We start from the raw sequence: 14,269 nt of genomic DNA on the forward strand, positions 1-14,269 counted from the left end.
GGGGGTCATCCCACTCATGCCTAGCCTCCCTCTCATAGAAAATGTCCTGAAGTCTGGTTTGCGCAGAGCTCCCAAAGCCAGGCTCTGCAAAGGACTCCCATAACAAGCCAGGACCATCAAACTCCTCTCCCTCTGGCTTGTCATGTTCGGCTGTCCAGGGTATATACTGTGCCACATACCACCAGAGCGCCTGGTAGGCATCCTCCAGCCATAGCTCCTGCCATACCCGGTGCTCTAGTTCCTTCACCCATTCCTCCAGGGGCTGCTCTCCCAGGAAGGGCATCCGCAGGGCCACTTGCTTCTGCAACCGCTGCTCTTCACTGGGGAGACTCTCACCCCGCTGGTATTGTACATTATCCAGGGCCTGGTACCAGCTGCCTTTCCTTAATGCATCCCGGCCATCCAGGTCCTCCTCCTCATATAACATTGCTGGTTCCATCCTGTTGCTTTTAGGGTCGTTGTACTGGGACATGCGTTGCCCTTAAATTGTAAAATCCAGAGAAATGGTGTCTCCTGTAGCTGTCCTTCTGGCTGTAGGAACGATCCCGCCGCTTGCCACCAATTGTTACGGACCGTTTCAGCAGAAAAGGGGTTAAAATCCGTTTAGGCGATATGCCCCTTTCTGAGAGACAGGCACAGCTACTGCAGAACACCAAACTCCCGAACTGGATACAAAATAGCACTCCAAACTGGAACCTCACGAATAGCTGCTAGCAGACGAACAGGAAAAGCTCCCAAGCGGCTTACTCTCCTGGCAGTCAGTCCCTATCAGCATACAGTGAATCCCCCCAAATACGAGACAAGGCTCCGTGTTGAGGGTCAAGCAGTGGTCTGAGGTGCTGGCACACCCAGCCTGGTTTTTATTGCAGTTGTTACAAATACAGGTCCGCCCACAGGGAGGTATAAAACAACCAATCACATCACAGTTACATCCCACATATTCCCTCCCCTTATCCTGAGAGGAAACTCAATTACACATACAGTTAAAACTTACTTTCTACCCAACTTTCATAACTCTAACACCATACATCCAATCTCCATAAAAATAACATATTCAGACTCAGCATACTTTAAACATATTCTCAAAAATCATACCAGTCCATTCAGTGGATAAAAAGTTAGACGGAAGGTCTTTTATGACCGACCGCAAGCACATTTTCTTGCCCAAAACAGTTCCATGGATTTGGGCTGTGCGGTTGGTCAGTTTCCTGCATAAAAACGGCTAAGTCCCGTTCGAAGTGTTGCCGGTACTTCGACTTTAGTCGAAGTGTTGAAGTGGAGGCGATGGTAAGGGTCGGCGGTGTTCGACAAAGTTAAAATGGCCGCCGCCACGTGGTCCTTTGTCCGATGCCGGTCACTTCGACGACTTTGACAACTTCGGTAACTTCGGCACCTCGGCAACTTCGACAACTTCGGCACTTCGGCTGCATCCGAAGTGCCATATAAAAAGTGCCAATCCTTCTCCCACAGTAATTAAAGGGCCAGAATGAGTGACATGCACTCTGTTAGGTCCGAACACTGTTTTTAAAGGGCCCAATCTCCCAGGGCCATAGTCCAAAGGCAGCAGGCGGGCAACCAGGCTTCTCCAATGCAATGTTGCTCTCGTCACAGAGACACTCCAGGCACCCAGACTACTTCTGCCAATTGGAGTGGTCTGGGTGCCAACTCCCATAACCCTTAACCCTGCAGCTGTAATTATTGCAGTTTTTATAAACTGCAATAATTACATTGCAAGGTTAAGTCCTCCTCTAGTGGCTGTCTATCAAGGCAAGGCCGCTGCTGATTGGTTAGGAGGGGTCAGCTGACATTCTCAGTCAATCAGTGGCTCCCAATTTACAAAAAAGACTTGAGAACAATATGTACGATTCTCAAGCTATTTTGTGCATGGGGAACCTCTGATTGGCTAAGTGTGTCAGTTGACCACTCTGTCAATCAGCAGGGCCTCTACCCTAAGCCCTAAGCTTCTGTTTTTGGAACTTTTCAGCATTTTGATGAGGTTTTTATGATGCCCTGATATTCTTTTCATTAAATAGTATATATAGAATAAAATACTTTTCTTATTTTACACAAAAGCATAATACAAATTTGCCATATTGTTATAAACATGGCATCATAGTCGCATATAAATTAATCAGACTAGTTACAGGTAAAGTAGACATATGGGTTTATTCACTAAACACTGATTTATAGAGCATTGACAATATTTAGGTAACAAGTGTCAGCTGAACTAGTCATAGTTTGGCCATTTTAGCCTCAATTTATCAATTCGATTTACAATTCTCTAAAGTTCAATGTTTTTACTCACCTACTCTCCAGCGCCGAGCCTCCTTCAGTGCGTCCTGATCTCCTCCTCCCCTGATGTCACCTCCAGGATGATGGTTTTAACACGTGCTCCTCATAACGAAGCACTGGGGGTCGTAGGCACATGTGTGGCACTTGCTGCGATGTGCCTATGATTCTGCCATAGAGAATCACTGAACACAATGATTCTACTATATAACAGACTGTAACTGCACTGCGCATGCGTGCGTGACATCACGGTATGCTAGGTTATAAGAGCCAGGAAGTAGCAGCCCGGACTCTACTAGGGCTTGGAGGCGTGGCTTGAAGCTGCACTTCCAAGCCTTATAACTATCAAAAACATTGCTTTTGTGAACCTCGAATAGAGGGAGAACTACTGTAGACACTATAACAACTTCATTTAAAAGACGTTATGATAGTCAGTACAGTGTTCATTTAAAGCTAGTGTGCACACATCCTGAATCATCGCAAATGCCAGGCAGCTAAAATGCTTTGTAAGCTGGTTTCGGATGTTCAAACTGTGCACGGTCTTGGCAGATACGGCAATGTCCGAGTCCAGATTCAGCACGTTGGCAGTGACCAAAGAGGACTTAAAGATAGCTGACTCCATGGAGTGAGGGTTAGCCACGAGATGCACTAAAATGAGGAATTTACTTACGTTTACACAATACAAAATAATACACACAGAAGTCATAATACATAGCATATTTAAAATAATTCAAATTCTGAAAGTTTTTCTGCCGTCATCCGTCCTTGTCAGATATGCCTTCCTGTGTCTTGTAGTTTCATTCATTCCAGTGCATGAAGAATTACACAACCTCGGTATGTGCTTCTGTAGCTAGAGCTGTCCAGCAAACCATCCCAGGCTTTGTTCTGTGTGTGTGAGTTCTCTTGTCTTTCCCTCCCCCTTTCATGCTGCAGCCCTGTTCTCCGCCTCTAGACCTCGTCCTATAAACTCCTTTCTTCCTATATGGTGCCTCCTGTGACATCATTAAGAGCTCTGTATACTGAGCTATTGAATGTGTTCCCAGGGCTGCAACACAGTTGCTGTCTGTCATTATTGGCATGGCATCGTTTGTGCTGCTTAACCTGCTGTCTATGAAAAATGTCTACCAGCTGTGTCAATGGGCAGCCTGGCTCTGTGCCTTGTTTGTACTGTTCACAGCTGCCAAACTTTATCTGAAGCGGAGGGAACTGATTGCCGTGTTTAGACATTTCCCAGGTCCCAGCCGTCACTGGCTCTATGGCAATGCACATGAGGTAAGAACAATATTTCTCAAAATGAAATGGACACAAGTCATAGTGAGTTACTGAAGCTACGGAGCCGCCAGTGACAGGCACTATGAGGTATTGTCCCCTCTGTTATCTTTGCACAAGATAATACCTAAATTAAAGTTAGAATTTATTTCTGTGTTTTTGTTTTTTCAAAATACCAATTCCATTTTTTTTTTAATTTTTATTTACATCATATGTAAGTTTATCATAAAGAGAAGATGTTGCTGCCAGTAACTGGAAGTCATGCGGCGTTAAGTGTGTTTTATAATCCCACTTCCATTTACTTATTTCATAAATAAAGCATTATTTTGTGTGTTTGTAAGGTGTACGGTAAGTTGACCGGCAAAAATTTGATTAAAAAAACAAAATAGTGAATTTAGTGAAATAAGTATTACTCCGCTATAAATCAGGGAAACCACATGTGGGAATCCCTGGTTTGGTATTTCATAAAACTTAGCAATTTATTAAATGAAATGTCTTCAACAGTAAACAATGTGTCAGAAGTTTGCTGCAATATAGCAAAAGATAACCATTTAACCGTCTATTCAATGATATCACAGGCTTTATTACCCATTGCCAAAAATAAACATAAAACTGACAGTTGTATCTTTATGCCAATTAGATAAAGTGATCCTAAAAATCAAGCCAACAGGTGATACATTGTGTCTATCAGTATAATAAACATCCCTTCCGAATAATTTCATGATTAACAAGATAATACCTATATTGCTGCAGGGGGAGGGGTACTGGGAGGGAGAGGGTTAATGTTGGGGGAAAATACTGGGTGGGAGAGGGTTAATGCTGGGGTGGGGGGAATACAGTGAGGGAGAGGGTTAATGCTGGGGTGGGGGGAATACTGAGAGGATTAATGCTGGGGTGGGGGGATACTAGGAGGGAGAGGGTTAATGCTGGGGTTGGGGGAATACTGGTAGGGAGAGGGTTAATGCTGGGGTGGGTGGATACTAGGAGGGAGAGGGTTAATGCTGGGGTGGGGGGATACTAGGAGGGAGAGGGTTAATGCTGGGGTGGGGGAAATACTGGGAGGGAGAGGGTTAATGCTGGGGTGGGGGAATACTGGGAGGGAGAGGGTTAATGCTGGGGTGGGGGGAATACTGAGGGGATTAATGCTGGGGTGGGGGGATACTAGGAGGGAGAGGGTTAATGCTGGGGTTGGGGGAATACTGGTAGGGAGAGGGTTGATGCTGGGGTGGGGGAAATACTGGGAGGTAGAGGGTTAATGCTGGGGTGGGGGAAATACTGGGAGGGAGAGGGTTAATGCTGGGGCGGGGGAAATACTGGGAGGGAGAGGGTTAATGCTGGGGTGGGGGAATACTGGGAGGGAGAGGATTAATGCTGGGGTGGGGGGAATACTGGGAGGGAGAAGGTCAATGCTGGGGTGGGGGAATACTGGGAGGGAGAGGGTTAATGCTGGGGTGGGGGGATACTAGGAGGGAGAGAGTTAATGCTGGGGTGTGGGGGGAATACTGAGAGGGAGAGGATTAATGCTGGGGTGGGAATACTGGAAGGGAAAGGGTTAATGCTGGGGTGGGGGGATACTAGGAGGGAGAGGGTTAATGCTGGGGTGTGGGGGGAATACTGAGAGGGAGATGATTAATGCTGGGGTGGGAATACTGGGAGGGAAAGGGTTAATGCTGGGGTGGGAATACTGGGAGGGAAAGGGTTAATGCTGGGGTGGGAATACTGGGAAGGAGAGGGTTAATGCTGGGGGGTGAGGAGAAATGTTAAATACCCTTTTACGCTCCCTTTTGGTCCGGTGACCATGACTGCCGCTCTGCAGGTCCGCAGTGTAATCCGCGTCAACACTTTGATTGGTCAGAATTCGCAAGACACATGGTCTGCAGCTCTGCACACTGCGGAGCTGCAGACCGGTGTCTGCGATGGGCGCTCTCCTCCCAGACAGACGGCACAGAGGGGCCTTGCACCCAGCGACATATCCAGGAAGCCGCCAGGCCCCCTCCTGATGTCGGGTCCTCGGTCACTGACCGAGGGTCTGCCCTAAGGCAGTTTAGGCGGCCCCAGACAGCAAAAGGCCTTAGGCGGCCACCCAAACCACCTAATTAGAGAGCCACCTCTGGGTGATTTAGTCTATTAATTTTGTTTTACACTCAGCTAAGTTTTTCTGTGTCTAGCAAACTGGTTGTCAAATTCTCAGATCTCACAGTTTAGTTAATATATTTTTACATTTTACCATTTTTCTAGACAGAAAGAGAATATGCAACTTTATGTAACAGCAATATAGGTTTAACCCCTTAAGGACGACGGGCGTTCTATGCCGTCCTTGAAGGGGTGGCTCTAAACGCCGGTGGGCGGTATAGTACGTCTCCGTCGTCCTATTTACTTACCCGATCCTCGCTGTTCCCCCGCCGGCGATCATATGTTTCATCCTGGTCTGGGGGGTCTGTCTGATAGCCCAGGCAGTCCCACCTCGGCAAATTAGGCCCTCATTGGAGATGTGATCGCTCAGAAAGAGCAGTCACATGGCCGCAATAGGCGTCCATAGTGATGCCTGCAGGGGTACTGCCTAAACCGTCAGGCAGTCTCCCTGCTTTTGTTAGAATAAAATAAAAATATGTTAATAAATAAAATTTACAAAATATGTATATATATATCTTAGAAATGTCAAAAAATTACCGGCACTCTTGGATTTTGTTCATCCAATTTATTGTTGGTACAACCAAAATAGTCAAAGTTTCAGCTCCCGATCGGAGCTTTCATCAGGACACATAATACAGGGAGTGCAGAATTATTAGGCAAGTTGTATTTTTGAGGATTAATTTTATTATTGAACAACAACCATGTTCTCAATGAACCCAAACAACTCATTAATATCAAAGCTGAATATTTTTGGAAGTAGTTTTTAGTTTGTTTTTAGTTATAGCTATTTTAGGGGGATATCTGTGTGTGCAGGTGACTATTACTGTGCATAATTATTAGGCAACCTAACAAAAAACAAATATATACCCATTTCAATTATTTATTTTTACCAGTGAAACCAATATAACATCTCAACATTCACAAATATACATTTCTGACATTCAAAAACATAACAAAAACAAATCAGTGACCAATATAGCCACCTTTCTTTGCAAGGACACTCAAAAGCCTGCCATCCATGGATTCTGTCAGTGTTTTGATCTGTTCACCATCAACATTGCGTGCAGCAGCAACCACAGCCTCCCAGACACTGTTCAGAGAGGTGTACTGTTTTCCCTCCTTGTAAATCTCACATTTGATGATGGACCACAGGTTCTCAATGGGGTTCAGATCAGGTGAACAAGGAGGCCATGTCATTAGATTTTCTTCTTTTATACCCTTTCTTGCCAGCCACGCTGTGGAGTACTTGGACGCGTGTGATGGAGCATTGTCCTGCATGAAAATCATGTTTTTCTTGAAGGATGCAGACTTCTTCTTGTACCACTGCTTGAAGAAGGTGTCTTCCAGAAACTGGGAGTTGAGCTTGACTCCATCCTCAACCCGAAAAGGCCCCACAAGCTCATCTTTGATGATACCAGCCCAAACCAGTACTCCACCTCCACCTTGCTGGCGTCTGAGTCGGACTGGAGCTCTCTGCCCTTTACCAATCCATCCATCTGGCCCATCAAGACTCACTCTCATTTCATCAGTCCATAAAACCTTAGAAAAATCAGTCTTGAGATATTTCTTGGCCCAGTCTTGACGTTTCAGCTTGTGTGTCTTGTTCAGTGGTGGTCGTCTTTCAGCCTTTCTTACCTTGGCCATGTCTCTGAGTATTGCACACCTTGTGCTTTCGGGCACTCCAGTGATGTTGCAGCTCTGAAATATGGCCAAACTGGTGGCAAGTGGCATCTTGGCAGCTGCACGCTTGACTTTTCTCAGTTCATGGGCAGTTATTTCGCGCCTTGGTTTCTCCACACGCTTCTTGCGACCCTGTTGACTATTTTGAATGAAACGCTTGATTGTTCGATGATCACGCTTCAGAAGCTTTGCAATTTTAAGAGTGCTGCATCCCTCTGCAAGATATCTCACTATTTTTAACTTTTCTGAGCCTGTCAAGTCCTTCTTTTGACCCATTTTGCAAAAGGAAAGGAGGTTGCCTAATAATTATGCACACCTGATATAGGGTGTTGATGTCATTAGACCACACCCCTTCTCATTACAGAGATGCACATCACCTAATATGCTTAATTGGTAGTAGGCTTTCGAGCCTATACAGCTTGGAGTAAGACAACATGCATAAAGAGGATGATGTGGTCAAAATACTAATTTGCCTAATAATTCTGCACGCAGTGTATAATAAGATAATTATATCGTATATAAATATAATGGCATACTAAGTGTATTTTTATAATAATTTAATAATTATTATTTTATATCAATATATACATATATTACCGTAATATAAAAATACACTTAGTTTTTCCTCCCTCAAGTGCTGCTACTCCTGTTGTCTCCATTCAAGTCAACGGCGTTCAGCACAACGGGAGCATCTTTGCAGTTTTTACCAATATATATACACACACACGTGTGTAATTTAATTCTAACAGTATTATGACATTCACAGTTAAAGACACGCAGAACTAAAAAAAAAAATGTCAATCTTAGTTTCTCATACTTTTTGAGATTTATGAATTATGGTTGAACAGACATATAGCGCAAATTCCAGTTTTTGTTTACGTTTTGTTTTTGATCACAACTTGTACAACAGTCTCCGTCCTTAAGGGGTTAATAGATGCTATCACCTAATCTATTCTACAAATAAAATATTTAATGAGTTTGTTTTCACGTTTGTCTGCAAAAAGCATAGAGTGTGATTTCATTAAACATGTATGACACCAGTGCCGGACATTTTAGCCCATATGGGGATTCTGACAAAATGTTTTTTTTTTGCTTGGCAGCCCTGATTGGCTGACTCACAGGAAGTTAGTAATACCCATTATGTCATTGACATACCTCCAGTCCAGCCCAATATAATACCCCCCCCAATACATAGCATGTCTCCCAGTGTAGATAGCTGTCAACCAGCATATAAAATGTGGGACAAAACAACTAAATGACAGATATAAAAACAAGGCTGAAATACCTCAGCTAACCTGGTCCTCAGTTTGCGAGTTGCTTGGAAACTGCTGTACAACTTGACATTTAGTGAATAGACCTCTATAGATTAGACAAATGTCTCTAGAATTTCCCAAGTGGAATCATACAGCTTAACCCCTTAAGGACCAAACTTCTGGAATAAAAGGGAATCATGACATGCCACACATGTCATGTGTCCTTAAGGGGTTAAGGTGTATGATACAACCATAACAATGTTTGTTAATGATCAGCTTACTTAGTAATACCATTCAGGACAAAGTGATGAACATGTTATTCTGTTAATCAATTTTCAGTACAAAACGCTGGAGATGTAACTGCACTTCTAGCAGCATCATTGGGATGTTATCGACCAGCCTGGAACGAGAGTTCTGGGCTGGCTTATGTCAATTCTGTGGAAATTTCATTGCACAGAATGTCATTCTTTGACGGAGTCAACTGACGGTCTCAGGCAATGAATGGCGGCGGCATCGGCTTCCAGCTGGGAACCTCAGAGTCCAGTGGGGACCCAGGAAAGAGGGCAAACTGTTACTAATTGCTTTTCCCAATTACCAGGTAACCGGATCAGGTTACTTCTCACAATTCATAACCACTACAGCTGGCTGTATTGACTGGTTACAATGTTTGGAGTAACCCTTTAAAAACATGGGACAACAAGGTTATCAGCAACGTAATCATACATTGAGCTGTAGAGGTTATATTGCCCACAGTAACGTACCCCATTAAAATTAGGGTGTGAAAATTCATGAACACATACATAGTTATGTAACAACAACTTGTGAATAGGCAGGTATATAATGACTATAAAGAGAATGAATAGGTAGGCGGGTAATGACTATAAATAGAAACTTTTTATTGTTCAAAGCAAATATGTTCACCTGTCATGATAGCAGGGACGTGTACTGAGCTGATAATGAACCAGCAATATCTTTACAAAATGGTCATGTTGAGAAAAGCAGAAAAGTCTGGAAAGTAGCTAGACGTGTGGGTTTTTTTTTTTTGGTTTTTTTTTTTATTTATTATTCTTTATATTGGTTTGTGCATAGAATTACAAGTCGGCATACTGTGCCAAAAAATAATTTAAAGTTTTGTAGAATAAATATTCTAACATTAACATGGCTGTGTGATAATTCTGTATAGTATAACTTAGCATGAGCTGGGTCTCCAGGGCTGGTTTTGGAACACTGTGTCATTAGACTGCCATATTTGAGTAGCCCTTGCACTCTAACTTGAGAAGAAGTAAGAAGAGGGAAATAGGCTGAGTGAAATAAGTGATATCCCTCAACAGAGTGTTGGTACCACACCGATCGGCCACCACACCGACCTGATGCAAATGTTCCCGCCGTCTACTAGCCGAGTGTGATTGGTTTTGGTCCCTCTGTTCTGTTTCCAGTGTGAGAACGGGATGAGTGTGGGTGGCCAGTACAGGAGGAGCCTCGTGCTGCAGCCGTTCTCCAGGCTTTATCCTGAGGGAGTCTAAGGTGAGATTCAGCCATGTCTGCCACAGCCCTGGGGAGATGTTATCTTGCAGGGAGGGAAACTCAGCCGCCTCTCTGAAGCATTTTGTTTATGTCACGGCTTCTGCCATTTTATTGGAGACTCCTGGTCGATTCTGCAGGCTGATGGATCGTGGTAGTGGTGGGGGCCACAGGGTGTGGACTGGGATCACATCTGCCAGTCCAGAGCAGGTGGGACAGGGCCAGGTTCACATAGTGTCGGGAGTCTAGCTGGGTACCGACGGGCAGGATAACAGGGTAGCGGCCATCCACTCCACTCACCGCCCAAGCAGGCGTCATCTGGGTAGACAAAGGATGGCCCTCCAAGGGACGAAAACACTGCGTGCAATCCTCTCCTTGGAGCCAGTACTCCCTTGTGTACGGGACCCCAGCTTCTAGTCACCAGGTGGGTGAGAGATCAGCTTTAATGGGCTTAAAATTCAAAAGATTTCCCCTGTGTTTTTAATTTGATTGATTTTTCTTTTTTTTAATCTAAATAAATATAGTTTATTTTTGTAAATCTGTTTTTATTGAAGATTTTGACAGTAGAAACAAGATACAGTAGAGTATATCAGGTGGGACACGCAGGTCACCAACATAACAAGTTTATGAGCATTACGTTTGTGTGACATGTGTTCTTGTGGTGTTCCCATGGGAGGCTTGTGTATCTCTCTGATTGTTTGAGCCTGAGGCCACTGCATGTAGGTTCCCATGTGATCTCTATTCCCTTCCGCATGTTTTATGCAGTTTATCCCCTTTCACTGGGCTTAGTTCACGCAGTTGCCTATGTTTTGGGCCTAAGGTTTCTCCCGTGTATGTTTTGAGCTGCGTCAACCTCGGTAGGGTATGGTCCTGGTCTGTCTTGTCGGTTGTGTCTGTCCGTTGGTTCTGATTGGGTTATGATTGTCGTCTTCATTATAGATAAGGTGATGTGTATTGGTGTGTGAGTGGTGTTGAGTGTGATCAATAGTGTTGTGGCTGCATTAGTGGCATTGACTTTTCCGTGTTCAGTGTGATATGGGTTACAGCCATATGAATTGTGTGGCTTGTGGTGTGCCGTTGAGTCTGTTGAGTGGCAGATGTCCAAGTCTGTGTATCCTTTTATCCTTTTTCTCTTGTGAGCGTTGTGATGGTTGGGTGTTGGCAGCGTGTCGTATATTTCTGTTCCTGATTAGTGATTGTGTTAGGGAGGGGGGGGGAGGAGGAAGGGGAAAGGAAAGGATAGGTAGGAGGGGGGGTTGTTGGTGGGAGTTCCGTGCTATGGGGGGTCCGGGCTCGTCCGCGCATCCACCCCGGTTCCGTGGGCATTCTCGCCCTGTGAGTGTTGGGCAATATATATAAACCACAGCTGCCACATTTCCACGTGTTTAGTTTCTCTGCCTGTTAATGAGGCATGAAGTGCCTCCGCGCTCTGTATATCTTCAACTCGTCGAATCCATTCCATTTTCGTTGGGATGTTGGTTGTCTTCCAGTAGGCCGGTATTGACGCCTTAGCCGCATTCAAGAGGTTTCGAAGTATTGATTTTTTTATAACTCGAGATCATTTGTTATGAGATGTGTAGGAGGGCGAGTTCGGCTGACCAGTCGGGTATATCCCCCAGTACCCGGGTTATCTCAGTTTTTATCATGTCCCAATATGGGAGTATGACTCGGCATTCCCACCATATATGTAGTAGTGTGCCTCTGTCTTCCTGACATCTCCAGCACGTCGGTGGCACTGCCTCGAAAATCCAATGAATTACGATAGGTGTTCTATACCAGAAGGATAGTAGCTTGTAATTTACTTCCTGGTAGTAGGAACTCATGGAACTTTTGTGTTGCCATATCAGGGCTTTATCCCACTGTGTTACAGTGAACGTCTTGCCCAGAGATTCTTCCCATTGTCTCCGGAATGTGGTGTTGCTCGTTTGGGTATCCGTTATTAGTTGTTGGTATAGCGTTGAAACCGTGTGGTCCAGTCTGGTTCCTTGTTTGCATAGGCCCTCGAACCATGTTAATTCCCTGTGTAGGCGCTCCTTATGAGTGAGCGTGTTGTATTATTGTTTCAGTTGTATATATCGGAAGGTAGCCATGACGGTCCTTGGTCTACCTTCCAGTAGCGATTCTAAATCTCGCATCCCGCCCGCTCGTGGAGCTCTGCCTATGGGGATGTATCCCCCTCTCCCAGGAAGCTCCAGGCTCTGGCTGGTAAGCCCTCACGTATTTTACTATTGTACGTGATCGGAGCATCGGGCTAGGTGTGGGTGAGATGTACGGCTTTTCCATCAGCGATTTCCATCCACGTAGTGTTTGTGCGACTGGTCCCCTGTTCTCCTCCTCGTTCCGGGGTTGCAGGGCTCCCCCCAGACCATCGATTCCATGGTCCGTTCCGCGGCTTCTCTGTCTAGTGTCTGTGTGTTTGTGTGGGGGGTTCATGTGCCAATCCAGGATGCGCTGTAGTACCGTGGCCTGGATATATTTGCGGAAGTCCGGTAGCGCTAGTCCTCCCATGAATCTAGGCAGGCACAGTATGTCATGTCTTAGTCTAGATCGTTCGCCTCGCCACGTGAAGCGTATGACTGCCGTTTTCAGGGAGGAAAAGAAGTGTGCTGGAGGTGTGAGGGGTATGGTCTGCAGGAGGTATAAAACCCTAGGGAGCACGTTCATTTTAAGCACGGCTATACGTCCGTGCCATGTTACATGGGGGAAGGCCCACCTGGTGAGGTCCGCTGTTATCGTGTGCAGCAGGGGTAGGAAATTATGTTCGTACAATTCCCGGGGTCTGTGGTTACCCAGATTCCCAGGTATTTCATTTTGCCATAGCACCACTTAAAGTTGAATTCTGGATTCAGCTCCAAGTAGTCTGATGTGGGTAGTGTGAGATTCAGCACCTCGCATTTGGATAGGTTAAGCTTGAAGCCTGATAGTTTGCTGTAGCGCTCGAACTCCGCTAGGAGGTTCGGAATAGTTATTCTAGGGTTTTTGATAAAAAAGAGCAAGTCATCGGCGTATGCCGCAACTTTATGGGTTGAACCCCGACCGTCATGTCCCAGTATGTTTGGATTCAGGCGAATCGTTTGCAGGAGGGGTTCCAGTGACAGGGCGAATAATAGTGGAGAGAGGGGACATCCCTGTCGGGTTCCATTACTGATCGCAAAGTCCGTTGTCTGGGAACCGTTAACCCTCACCGAGGCCCGCGGGGTGCTATAAATGGCAGAAATCCAGGTGAGGAGCATCTGTCCCATGCCCATCTCCTAGCGTGGCGATCATGTACTGCCAGTTGACTCGGTCGAACACCTTCTCCGCGTCAGTCGATAGCAGCAGAAGGCGCTCTCCCGTCTCCCGTGCCCGGTGTTGGATGGAGAAGAGTCGTAACGTGCTATCCCGTGCCTCGCGACCGGGGATAAATCCCGTCTGGTCCGTGTGGATTAGGTTCAGGAGGAATGGTTGTATCCTTGTTGCGAGTACCTTCGTGAGTAATTTAGTATCGACGTTTAGGAGGTATATTGGGCGGTAGCTTCCGCAGCACATCGGGTCCTTTCCCGGTTTGAGTAAGACGGTTATCGTTGCGGATAGGGATTCCGGTCCGCGTTTTCCCCTAGCCATGGTAGGAGTCTCCCTGCAAATTTCTTATAATATCCGGTGGAGAAGCCATCAGGCCCGGGTGCCTTGCCGGTTTTGGTGCCTTTCAAGGCCGCAGCTAGTTCCTGTATGCAAATCGGTGTGTCCAGGATCGCAGCGGAATCTGGGTCTATCACCTCCGTCACGTTGGAATGCAGACAGTCGAAGATCTGTCGTGCTCCATGGCCTCCTCCTTCAGGTGGTGGGAGGTTATAGAGGTTTTGGTAGAAGTCCTTGAACTCCCCCGCTATCTCCTGTGGGAAGGGAGAGAATGCTCCCGATGTAAGGCGTAATTTGTGTATTTGCGTACGTGGCATGTTGCCCTTCAGAAGTCGAGCCAGGTATCTACCCCCTTTGTTGGCATGGGCATAGAAAAAGCCCTTGGAGCTTTGTAGGTATCGGAGATGCTTTTTAACTATGAGGTCCTTCAGTGACCTCCTGGCTTCCATGAGCTCACCATAAACTTTGTGTAGTTGGGTTTGTTTATGTTGTAATTCCAGGGTCGA

The 14,269-nt window shown here is 45.7% G+C and overlaps 1 protein-coding gene across 1 annotated transcript in view; it reads left to right on the plus strand.

The window, feature by feature from the left end:
- The first annotated feature begins 3,286 nt into the window (after positions 1–3,286).
- Positions 3,287–14,269, plus strand: part of LOC134569001 (cytochrome P450 4B1-like) — a 48,213-nt gene continuing 37,230 nt past the window's right edge. Inside the window, exon 1 of the mRNA XM_063427778.1 lies at positions 3,287–3,561. Within this exon, the coding sequence (XP_063283848.1) occupies positions 3,367–3,561 (195 nt within the window). The 5' untranslated portion in view covers positions 3,287–3,366. The remainder of the gene's footprint in view (positions 3,562–14,269) is intronic.

This window comes from Pelobates fuscus, chromosome 7 (assembly GCF_036172605.1).
Source record: "Pelobates fuscus isolate aPelFus1 chromosome 7, aPelFus1.pri, whole genome shotgun sequence".
Taxonomy (NCBI): domain Eukaryota; kingdom Metazoa; phylum Chordata; class Amphibia; order Anura; family Pelobatidae; genus Pelobates; species Pelobates fuscus.